This window comes from Pteropus vampyrus, unplaced genomic scaffold, assembly GCF_000151845.1.
Source record: "Pteropus vampyrus isolate Shadow unplaced genomic scaffold, Pvam_2.0 Scaffold43, whole genome shotgun sequence".
Lineage (NCBI taxonomy): Eukaryota > Metazoa > Chordata > Mammalia > Chiroptera > Pteropodidae > Pteropus > Pteropus vampyrus.
In genome coordinates this window covers 1,010,902-1,023,702 of record NW_011888824.1, presented here as the reverse complement: position 1 = coordinate 1,023,702, position 12,801 = coordinate 1,010,902, and the positions used below count along the sequence as shown (strand labels likewise).

General features: G+C 36.7%; 1 protein-coding gene across 1 annotated transcript in view; it reads left to right on the top strand.

Annotated features, from left to right (window-relative positions):
* AKAP7 (A-kinase anchoring protein 7) overlaps positions 1-12,801 on the top strand; it is a 127,155-nt gene that overhangs the window by 41,748 nt on the left and 72,606 nt on the right. The window contains exon 6 of the mRNA XM_023529817.1: positions 1-96. This exon is cut by the window's left edge and continues 1 nt beyond it. Within this exon, the coding sequence (XP_023385585.1) occupies positions 1-96 (96 nt within the window). The remainder of the gene's footprint in view (positions 97-12,801) is intronic.

Below are 12,801 nucleotides of genomic sequence, written 5' to 3'. Positions count from 1 at the left end.
TTTCAAGAAAAAGGCATCTTGGTAGGAGAAAGCAGAAGTTTCAAGCCTCATTTGACCTTCATGAAATTGTCCAAAACACCATGGCTCCGGAAGAAGGTGAGTGGACGTTTTTCTTGTAAGCCTTGTTTTACTGGCTACCCCAGACTTAAGCATGGTTGGGGCCATGAGTGACATATGTCGTGGTTTTTGACATCCTAAAACTATTGCTCATGGGATTACAAGCCCGTTTGGTTCCAATTCCCAAGGATGCTGAGTTGGCTCACGAGCCTCTATGGAGACTGTGCCAACTGTTCCCTCTTTTGCCATTAGCTGTGTATTCTGCCCAACACTTACTGCTGCTGCTTCGTCTATTGCCACATCTGCTTCATCCCTCGAAGAGCCAGAGGTGGCACCAGTTTTATTTTGTTTTTTTCTTTGCTTATGATTGTTTATATCCTGCTGCTCTCAAAGCTTCTTCCATTGACCTGCATCCACTGGTGCTGCTCACTGCAACTGGGTTCTTCAGAGTGGGACAAGATTTTTAACCTCCTTTACGTAGCTCTTCCAAAGACCACCTTACTCTTTCGCAGTTGTCTCCATTGAGAGCTTGGAGCCGGTGTTCCTGGGACTTGCAGGAGGGTAACTGAAAGGACCCCTGTACTTAAAAGTGTTCTCCCTGAGAATGGTCAACAGTGACACAGGCCAAAAGACAAGTTTCTTGACTTTATCTCAGGGTGACTTTCTGCCTTCTCAGGCCACCCCTTCCTCCCTCAGAGGTTAGGATAACTTTTGACCTTCTTCTGGATTCATGAGCATTTTTCCTAGAATCTTAAGAGCGCCTTTCATTGTTTTTCCCATTTCAGCCTAGGGAGTTTCCCACGCAAGTTAAGACATCTGCTGACCTGCTCTGATATACCAGAGTTTTGGAGATGGGCGTGCAGTTTAATATTCACTCCTGCTCTCCATGACACTTGGCTGCAGTTAAGACTGATTTGCAGCTGTATAAATAAAGGTCAGGTTTATTAGTAAGTAGACCTTTTTTTCTGAATTTGGCACATTTTGTATTTAATGTCTCTGTGCTCAGATAGTCTTTTTGGTCCTATAAAACGTGTTGGGGCGATTGACTGTCCTGTGCTTATGAGTTTTCTACAGACTATTATAAATATCTTGAGATATTGTAAATATTTTGAGAAAAGGAGATCTTGCATGTAATTTTTTCTTTTTTGATAACTATGCCCCTAAAACTATATTAGGTGCCATTCCAAAATATTTAGTAAAAATAACGTGTAAATAATAGATTTTCAAATTTGGAATGTTAACAACTGGCAAAACTTGTAGACTGACAGTTTACTTTTTTACTCGTTATCTTTCTTGTTTTGCTTTCAAATGGATTGTCCTCTTCCCAGTGGTTTCAAATTTAATCACAGACTGACAAATCAGTGGTGAAGGTAATAATCTACATTTCAAAATGTTTCTTTGTCTTTACAATGTTAACTTTGAAATGAGAGCACCCAAGAACATTTATCAGAGGAGTGTTTAAAACTACTCTAGGATCTCAATATTAATATTTCAGACTAAATTTAAATGATTCCTTGGCAATTAATTTCACAGAATCTGCTCCCTTACTTTATAGAAAAGGATATGAGGTCACATTCTTCTCAGTTGCAGAGCCCTGTGTAGAATCTATCTTACTTATTCCGAGTCTCTCATTTTCCCTCCCACTGGCCACATCCCCTTTATCCAAATTAATCTCTGTATGTGAGGAGCTCCCTGGTCCACATATATTAACTCAACAAATCTTTATTGAGTACCTACTGTGTGCCAGACACTGGGTGCTGGGCTTGAGTTACGATCAAAATAGAAACAGTCCCTCTTTGAATGGTGTATAAACTCTAAATCAGATTGTATTTTGTTTAGACTAGAATACAATCTTTAGAAAATAAATTTCGACTTTACTGCTTTTTTAGAAAACCAAATAAGAATTTTTTCTTTTAATTTATGGAACAACTCTGTTTCTGTTTACTACTATGATATTTAGTGTTTCTGAATGCTTAAGAAAGTATATCTTAAACTTTTGGATTCATGAGTCACCTGGTTGCTTGGTGGAGCTGCAGATTTCTACCCTGTAACTTCAGATCTGCAGTTAGACAGACCTAGCAACCTTGACTTTTGATATTCAAATAAGTGCCACAGGTGATTCTGATCCAGGTGATCTGCACAGTAGTACAGTAAGTCCCCACTTACATTGTCGATAGGTTCTTAGAACTTTGGTGATAGGAGGTATAATGAAACCAGTTTTCCCATCGGCTGACTGATATAAACAAGAGTGAAGTTCCTGTGGCATCTCATCAACATCAAGTGAAATGATGTTATTTGAGGACCTGCTGTATCCTCTGAGACTTGCAGGCTTAAATAAATATCCAGCATTTTCTTTATGCAGGGAATCATTGTTAAAGTCAAAACTAATATGAAAAGGCGGCATATATAAAAGTGGATTTTTATTATGCTTTGTCATTTTGAATGCAGATTGTTTGAAAATATGTGACTCTTTTGTCTTTTTTTTTTTTTTTAACTTTCCTACATTTTTAACTACCTGTTTTTTCATCCTTGGTGGGCTGAGCATGGAAGGAAGTAGTGATGGGCAAGTTACATGTCCCATGACAACTCAGGGATGAGGGGAAGCCATTAGATGCAGAAAACATGAAGGTTTTCCATTATCTTGAAGAGTGTTTCTTGAGTTTGTGGTATGGATGGGTGGTACACCGTAAGTATTTAGAAAAGAGCCAATGATATCTCCCACTAGGATTCTGTTTTGAAGGTTGGTGCCATTTGGTATATTGCTTATATTTTGTTTTGACCTGCTAGAAGGTCCTCTGGAAATCATTTTGGGTAGTTAGTAGATACTGGTGTACTCCTAAGATACTAGTGGTACTACTGTCAGGGTAGATGTGGTAATTACTGGTAAAAAGGGATGTTCTGGGTAGAGGAGTGCTCTAGATCATTATAGGTAGATTATGAGATAGTGAGATAGATGAGCTATTCATTATTCTTTATTGAAGGTATAATCAATTCTGCAGTAGTACTTCAGTTGATTTTTTTCACCATATCGTGTCATTTTTTAATGACCTAAAAAGCTATTGTCCAGTTTACATAAATAAAGATTCAAAATTGGAGCCATAATTGGTCTGTTCATGAAGGTAAAACATCTCATTGGCGTAAAAGATGCGAACAAAAGTCTGGTGCAGGGCATGAGTGTTCACCACCACTGGGGTGGTTGTAAAGATCTAACATGAAGATTTTCCAGTGGTGTTTAATGTTGGCTGCAGAATTCCCTGGGCTTCTGGGATACCATCTGCTCGTAGGCACCTATTTGCAGATAATACCATTCAGTAGAAGTAACCAAAAGCTTGGTAGGCTAACCAAAAGTTCTATGGATTGTCTTCACAATTTTGAAAATAAATTCTGCTTCACATTTCCTGATATGGGAATTCCTCTACTACAGTGTGGTATTCTGGTTCCCAAGCTTGAGCACTGAGTTCTCAAACTCAGATTCTGGGTAACATAAGACTTTTCATGGCACCTTTATACTTTGATAACATCAGGAGACAGTCAGTATGTTAGTTTTGCATATTCATAGTTTCATGAAATTCTAGTGGAGTGTATTACATAAGATATTGAAAGTAGTCGTGTATTTTAAAGCTAATTTTGGTTATCATTGTGCTTTCAAAGTTGTAGTTTTTTTTCCATCAATGAATGAAGCCTCAGAAAATTTATTTACTTACTGTATCTCTGAAATAGTATCTAAAATTCAAGTTATTTGTATAGTTTTCATAGAATATATTTGTTTTGCATGGTTAATCTACTTATTCTGCTACTCATGCTTTTCATGGTACATTCTTTTGGATTTATTTTTCTCATTGAATGACTTTGTATTTCTGTGATTTAAACATTGCAGAAACCTCTTGGTTAGAAGTGTGTGCTAACACTTGGTGGCAGAAGAAGATCAGTTTCAAATCAAGCACTTAACGTATATCTAGATTCCTCAAGAAATGAATGTGATTTCATGGGTAGATCAATTATTTTTGTACATAAATTACATTCTGGGCTCTTTAGATATATTTCTTGATTTATGAATTTTAAATTACTAACGTTGCACTTAAATTATCAAAGCTATAGCTTATTAATTGCCACTTCCTTATAGCAGTTTTTCACAGAGTCAGACCATGAGAAATTATTAGCTACTGCTGTCACTTGGACTGGTTTGTTTTGAGTACAGAATTTTATATGCACAAAGCAAGAGTGGAGGGTTATTGTATAATATGATGAGATTGAGAAGAAGTAGAGAAGAGTGTATAGGGCAGTCATATAAGGAAAAAAACAGCACATGGATGAAAATTCTTTTCTAATGCTACAATTAAAGGAAAACCCAGTCCCTGAATTGTTTTGTGATCAAATATACAGGACCAAGATTGTAATGAAATTCTACAAGATTGTAATGAAAATCTATACTAGATTAGCCAATCTCAACCTTCTACATCCTTCCCTCGCCAGGACCCTCTGCTGTTGTCTTTCCACACCCACTACCATTATTTATTCTTATATATCTGTCAAACAGCACATTTTCTAAGGAATTTGTTAACTGATCTAGTATAGTTTGGCTGCCACGTCCATTCCTGCGTCTGCATGGTGATGGGCCTTTCAGCCATGTCAAAACTCAGGCTTACTGGACTATTCCTCCTTGAAGGAGTCTGTAATGAATTTAAGAAACATAAATTTTCTTGTTTTCACTCTGTTGTCTAGTCCTGGACAAATCTCATTACTTCTTTTGACAACTCTGTTTACTCATAGTGAAAGGAGGAGGTTGGTCTTAGTGACTCTTGACTCCTGTGCTATTCTGAATGTCTATAAGGTAAGCATTTTGACCATATAGGCTAATTTGGCTTCACACTGAGAATTTTTTTACACTACAGATTACCTTTCTTGTATGCGCTGAAGGAGAATGACAGAAAGCAGAAAGATCTTTGAGTACTGAGAGAAAGATGGTGGCAATTTAAATCTGAATCTTTTACTTCTTCGCCTGGAAATCTTGCAGAGCAATGACAATGGGGAAAATATCACAGACTTCATTGTTAATGAAACTAAGAGATAGAGAAATCTGTAAATACCAAATTATGTGCATGTCCAGAAGCAACTGGGACCAGCAGGACTTGAACGAAAATTTACTTTAGAGTGAAAGTAGGGGCAGGCCTTTTGGTGACAGATCTCAGAAATCATCAGCAAATTTTCATGCCCAGAGGGTGATGGCTTCACTGTAGGAAGGCTCTGAAAATGGGAAAAGAGGCCCAGAAGAGATGACTCTCAGAAGGTATCATCTTCGGAAGGGGAGGGGAATACCTGCAGATGCAGTAAAGGAGCTCAGGGTTGGTGGCAGAGAGACAGAGCAGGCCACTTTCTCAGGGGCCCATATTGTTAAGAACAGTTTATCACTGCAGCAAAAGAGGAGGAAGCCTTCTGCAGAGCAGCCTGGAAGACTATTCTACCACTACCACCGCCCGGTCTCTAAAAGAAGACACTTTAGATACCTCGGCATTGGTGAGCCTTTATTGTTCTAGACAAAAATTTGTCTTAAAAATATCCTTGGTACAAGATAAAGCAGATTGTTTTAGTCATCTGTTCCTAAACTTTTCAATGCTAAATGCCTTACTCATAATTTTTAGTTGCGTTGAGTCTTTTTTATTATCACCAGGGTTAGATCTAAGACTGTAGTATGAATTCTCCTTGGATTTTTCTTATGTAAAAATCAGTATATAAAATACAACACATCTCCTTTTGTTTTAATGTTTTTTTAAAATAAAAATTCTGTGAAATCTGCAGTGAGATAGAATTATAGTTTCTTCTGAGATATTCTAGGTGCTGTTAGTCAACTGTCATCTATCGTGTGTCAGAGAGCTCTGTTTATAGCTAGTGGCCTCGCTTATGTTTCTAATGCATATTTCAACTTTATGTTTTGTGTTATCTATTTCCATATATTGAAAAAATTAAGTAAGTTTACAATTGGAAATGCTATCTACAAAGGTAACCTGTTCATTGAAACCTTTCAGTGCTATATAGCTTTGACACATAGCAAATAATAAACAGAAAGCTGAATTACTTTAAGGAGGAATTCTAGGAGTAGGCTAATGTCAGAATAATAAATGAGTCCACGTTGACCCTGATTCTGTTAGAGATTTTGAAAACTTTAACTATAGAAGAAATGACACAGCCAACCTAATATTAAATCTGTGCAAAGTGGCCTGGAGACTGATGCAAGTGTTTTCATTGGCATTTCCTGAAATTTTTCTCTCAGAACATCTCTGGGTTTTATGCGAGGCAAGAATTCTGTGATCAAATGAATGTTAGCAGTGATGGGTTTGATAAAGTTAATCTGACTCTTTTTCTGAGAAACATTAGTGTTCATTACAACTCTCAAGAGCTTACAGCAACAAAGATTTACATTTTTGCTCGTGGACGTAGGTCATCTGTGGCTCTGCTCCACATCTTCTTTACTCAGGACCTTGGCTGAGCAGCTTTCATCTAGGACTTTGCTGGTCTTTGGGCAGAAAGAAAAGAGAGATGGTGAATCACAAGCTGATTTTTAAAGCTTCTGCTAATAAGTAACATGTCATTCTTGCTCACATGTTGTTGGCCAAAGCAAGTCACATGGTCCGTCCTGAGTTCAACAGAGCAGGGTGTATAACCTGCTTAAAGAAAGGGACACCACAAGAGAGGCAGTGAATGTTATGAACAGTTACATAGTCTAAGTCAGCATTGTTTCCCAAATGTCCTTACCTGCAAGTCCATTTTTTCATTGGCCATCTTGTAGCACTAGTATTTGGCAGAACATGATTTAGAAAATGTTGATCTGTATAATTCAGGATTAAATGGTATTTTTGCTTTAAACATCCAGATTCAGTGGACATTTTTACTTATTTTCTAGCATTTGTATCCACAGACAATTCTGATTTAAGTGTAATTTAAGAAACAGTTTTAGAACTGGTATTAAAAGGTAATAGCAAAGTAGTCAAGGTAATTAGAATTTCATGAGTTTGCCTTAACTATGCTGCCATTAGTGGTGGGAAATTTTTTTCTTCTCAGCAGATCACTTTTAGATATTTGGAAACCTCACATTCTCTATAGTTGAAGACCTAACAACTTGCTCATATCACCTGCCTCGGTTCCTGCATTATGCATTCTTTCTCTAAAACCTACCTGATGGCAACATTTTTAATTGCTGGCAAAGTTTGTGGCACCATTTTGGAGACCCATATTTAAGGCTTTCTAAGTACAATGGTATCTTTACACTGCTCTCAAGCTAATGGCCAGAGTCTGAAAGTACTTCTCATCCTTCTTTGGCCATGGCCTTCCCCACAACTGAATTTGATTATAATAATTTGTTATATGTCTTTATTTAGACCAGAACTTTCCTTTTGCAGTAATTTCATGTCTCCCGAACCTCCTTGGGTTCTTAATCAGCCATTGCCTGGAAGAATGTTCTGGGTGACTCCCTCTAGTGGTCCTGCACCTTTGACAGCATCTCCTCCCTGTTGATATCCATCCTATTCTTCCTGACTTGATCCTCTTAGATTCTGTCTTGCTCCTCACTTTCCCTGACCTACTTTGATATCAGAGAATGATATAGAGAGTATTTTGTGCTCCTGGCCTTCCAGTGTAAATATCTCTAGAACTTAATTCAGTGGAATTAAGTGGGGCAAGTAGTCACCTGGAAATAAGCTGAATGGCTTTGGAAATCACATCAAATAAACTTTTCAACAGGTTATAACTTTCTATCGTACACATATCCCTACTGACAAGAGCCTGAGTTGTACAAAGTGGGGATGGGGTGGATATGGAGGACATGTTGTCAGGTTTGGCTGGTCTAGCCTTCCTGCAGTCCTGCCTACTATAATAGTATATGCTGGGTATTGCAAAAGAAGAATATGCCAGTGTATGAAATATTTTTGCATACTGTCATCCTAAGATATAGATTCTTTGTTTCTTAACTTTTCTATTTTTAATTTTTTTTGTCTGCCAAACCCACTCTGGGTTTAGAGGTGCTTCTTGAAAATTTGAAGACATCCTTAATTTTTAAAATCTCTAAAAGAGGAGGCTGTGTGAAAATTACCAATTGCTCTGATATCTTTTTTTAGTGTTCTATTTTGAAGCAATATGTAATCTAATATTCATGTATTATACTGACTCTGAGTCCATTAGAAAAACGATGTAATCTTTGTAATTCTGTATTCCAAGAGTATACCAACGGGAGATTTCACTATTACATGTTTAAGTTTGACATGTAGATGAAAGATTCCAATTGCATGTTATGTATAAAATTATGTTACATAGCAATGTGTATCACATTAAAAAAGAAAATCTTTGGATACATTTTTTTCTCTACTTTGAGAAAAACATTTATTTTGAAACTGGTTTAAGAGCTACACATGGTTCCTGGATCATATCTAACTATTGGTTTTTTTCTACTAAATCCTCTTTTATCTGATATGTTATCCAGGAAATATTTCTAACTAAATAAAGTGAGAAGGCTGATACCATTGAGTACATTTTTTCCTTGTTCTGTCTCCTAACATACACTGCAGTTCACATAAATCTCGCTGTCATTATTTCTTTCCTGCTTCTTCACTCAGTTCTTGCAGCATTTCCTGTTGGGATACCTTCTCTGCTAGGTTGGGGCTTCTGTCCTAAGTGGTGTGCAGGGAATATGCGAGGGCAATTGAAAGAGGATGAATTAGGTGAATTAAGGTATTCTGTTGAGATGGGGGCTGGGAGGGAGAGGAAGGAAGAATGTTGATGGGAGGAGAGTCAAGCAATTTGATTACTCCTAAGAAAGTTGGAAGTGAAACAAGTACTAGATGCAGAAGAGCAAGGTGAGCTACAAAAACTCTCTGGGTCTTTCTTGTTTAACAAGACTACAATTAGGTGTTTAACTCTTACTTGGATTGTATAGTTAGGTCTGAAGTTCTATCTGTAGATAATCTGACCAATTTAGGTAAATGTTTCCGTATTTTTGACATCTAGGCTATTAAATCACAACACATTCAACCACAGTATAAGTATGTTGCAGTATATAGGTCAGTGTTGTAGAACAAGCTAAAATTGTTAGGATTTTTCTATGACCTTAATTTTGAATGATCTTCTGTAGCACAACTTCATTGTCCTATTTCATTGTTAAGATTCTGCAAATTTTTTCTACCAGTGACTTGCTGGCATTGCTTAATGTTTGGAAGTATTGATTAAAAGGGAAGGTACTGCATCGAAGGAGGAAAACATCTATGATTAAGTTGTAAGTGTGTAGATCATAATTGGTGAGAAATTTTGAAATGGATATTTTGTGTTTATAGAATATAAATTCTTTAGTTTATAGAAATAAATGGTTAAGTTGGTGAATTCTGGAGAACATGTCATTATTTAATCCAAAGAGCAAAATATTAGGAAAACCTGCGATAGAGAGGAGTAGCCTATAGCTTGTTTACATTTGAGTGACCACAAGACTGGTGAACGAAGAACACAGCTGGGGATGGATCAAGGGAAGTTGAAAGTCCAGCTGAGATTGAGCTGTATAGAAAGTATTCTTAGATGCCTTAGTTATGAGACTCTTTGTTTCACTGTAATAAGAAAAGCCACATGCAAACCTAATAAGTTATATGGCCAAACAGCATATGATCTGTCATGCTATACCTGCGAAGGCTTTAGAGGGGAATGAGAAGAGTTTTGCTGAGTGGACAAAGAATGAGCTTATATGGGAACAGACTGTGCTGTAAATAAAGATGTCGTAGAGTTCCAGTGAGCCTGCAACCTTGAGGACTTGTAGGGTACCATTGACCTGTTATCTCTTGTTCATATGTCATTAGTCAGTACAAATGAACTAAATGTTTGTGGACTGAACCATGTTCTTCCTCTGTTCTGTTTGATGCCAGCACCTTAAGGAAAGAAACTCCGGGCCCAGGAAGCAATTTAGCCTATTCTCTTGCTGGCTCTTGTGAAATGGCCCGTGCTATTAGAAGTATATTCACCTTCCTTCTGTGACTGGTGTCCTTTCCACTTGCTGCCACCAAGGAACATCCAGCTCTTCTTAAAGTGTTCATATAGGTAGAAGGAGGTTTCAATAGTAGATTTAAAACATACAGCTCTAGCAGTTTCTATCTATTATTTACTGAAAGTGTAATATTGTAAATGTTAGATACAATTCTAGGATAAAGAGTTTCTACCTTTTCTTTCCCCAAGGCCTCAAGATTGAACAAAGCAGTAGGGCTGAAAGAAAGTTTGCACAGATGCTCCAGCATAAAGTAAACTATAGAATTGAGAAATACTGTATGCTCAAATAAACAACTGATTTAGAAAGTGCAGACAATCACTGCTAGTATTTTACTTGATTACTTGTATTTTAGTATAAGAAGAGACCTTTTTACAGGATGGATTATTTGGATCAATTTTTCTTGTATAAGTAGCATCTGTGAATTCTTTCACATCTCCCTCTATGCAATTCATTTACCATGAACATGTACTTATCACTTGACTTACTAATATTAATGCAGACTATTATGGCAGGTATTTTAGAATGCTAGAGATGCCCAAAGGAATTTCCACATTGGTTTTAGAAATATGATAGTATATATGATTATATCTTAAGTATGATTAATATTAGAATTTTATTATTTTAAAGTAAATAGTGAAGAGCTTTAATATTATGATTCTACTCCATTTATCTGTGTTTTTTGCTTATCTTGAATCTGAATCCAAACTCTATCTTTTACTAGCTGTGTGTCCTTTGATAAATGACTTAATTTCTCTGTGATTCAGCTTCCTCATCTGGGGAAAATAATGATACCAATCTCATAGGGTATTGAGATTATTAAATGAGTTAATAAAAAGTTCTTAGAACAATGCCTGTATATAGTAAATACGTGTATTTTCTATTATTGTTTTTACACAGATGATAGAAACCATCATTTTTTCAGAATGATTCAAAACATGAGCAAAGTCCTATCATTTTTTCAGAATGGTTCAAAACATGAGCAAAGTCCTATCATCTTGTCAGTACATCTTGTCAGTATCCTCCCTTTCTCATCTCTAAGCTTAATGACAGGCTCTAGGCAGAGTGTCAGGCCCTCAGCCAGGCTGGAAACGGGCATGCTGGACAGGGGCACTAGGCAGAACCTAGCCCCATAAGCTGACCCAAGAGTGGCAGGAAGGGGAGCCAGGAAAGCTGCTAGGCACCTCTCACCCAAGGGTGCAGGACACTAGATCTGAAATCACCATGCTATTTTAGAGCCCATCAGCTGGGACGGTGAAGACTCATCTTCCCATCTCTGTCAAGAGCAGGCTAGGAAGAATTGAGCCTGAATGAGAAGGGCCTCCATCATCCCAACTGAGAGGGGCTGAAGGGATTGCAATTGAGAAGGAGGTAATTAAGGGGTCTGCGTCGGGAGGAAGATGGAAATGAAACAGCACAAATAATAGTGAAAAATGTGGTTGTGCCAAGAGATGCAGGGTCATTAAGAATGGTAAGATTTGCTTCAGAGAAGCCCTGTGTCAGCATGTAATCTGTTTATAACTTTGAATCACCAATATGTAACTTTTCATTAGGGGTAGTGATTATTAAAAATGATTTCCGTTTTTTAATTAATATCATACCACTAAAGATATGTAACCTTTTTTCAGTTATGAAAATGAGTGTGAAAGATTACCATTCCTTGTAACCAGCTGATGCCCAAAATGACAAGCCAGTTTGGTTTGGCTCTTAATTTACCTTCTGAATTTTGATTTCAAGTCATTATCACAGGAAATGTACAATTCTTTTATAGCCACTGCATGACAGGAATAAACTATTGGAAAACACAGCAGAGCTCCAGAAATGTGAAGTTTACCGTCTGTAGGATACATAATTTCTTTGTCTGGTATGCAGTCTGTTTATTTCATCCTGGGAGCTGTGATTATTATAAAAAGATAGCAAGTCATGATAAGAAATTATCATCTATTATAAAAAGCCTTAATCTTCTTAATAAAACTTAAGTTATTGAGATTGTTCCTCTAATCTCAATAACTTTTTTGTAGAAGTTGAAGATGAATAATAAGTAGTTTATCTTTCAGAACCTTGAATGCTTTTCACATTCAGATTGTTAACTAATATGAATTTTCATATTTCATGGAGCTTTACTTTCTGTATTGAAAATAGAATTGGATGCATAATAATATAAGTCTGAGCCATCTTTAGCACATATTAAATTTTACACATCATTTAGCTAAATGTAAATGATATGGTGAGTGCTTCCCGAGTAAATAATTTCCATTACTTATCAGATGCAGCCATTAGATGATTCTAAAAATACTCATCGTGCTCTTAGTGATATTTTTCCTTATTGGCTGTTTGGGTGCCAAGTTACAATCGAGAGTGAAGTTCCTTAGGGTTTCATGGTACATTGTATCAAAGGTTGTCAGGTGTTTTGAATATCACTGATAATTCTCCCTAAATTGTGACTGAAACTAGGCTAAAGCGAAGTAAAACTCCAGTCATTTCTAATGATCAATTAAGATAGTCTTGGAAGGTTTTTCTGTTTGATGTTTCTTACCACTAAATTATTTTTCAAAGTTTGATATTCCTGTATTTAACTTCCTATTTTCTCTTTCAGTGTTATATTGCATAATTGATATGTCAGTTATATTGGGTGCAATTATAAATGTGAAGCCCTTAAAAATATACCCTGTCCCTATTAGGTCCAAGGCAAAAATAATTTTCAAACTTAGTACTTACTAGACAATATCCAGGCA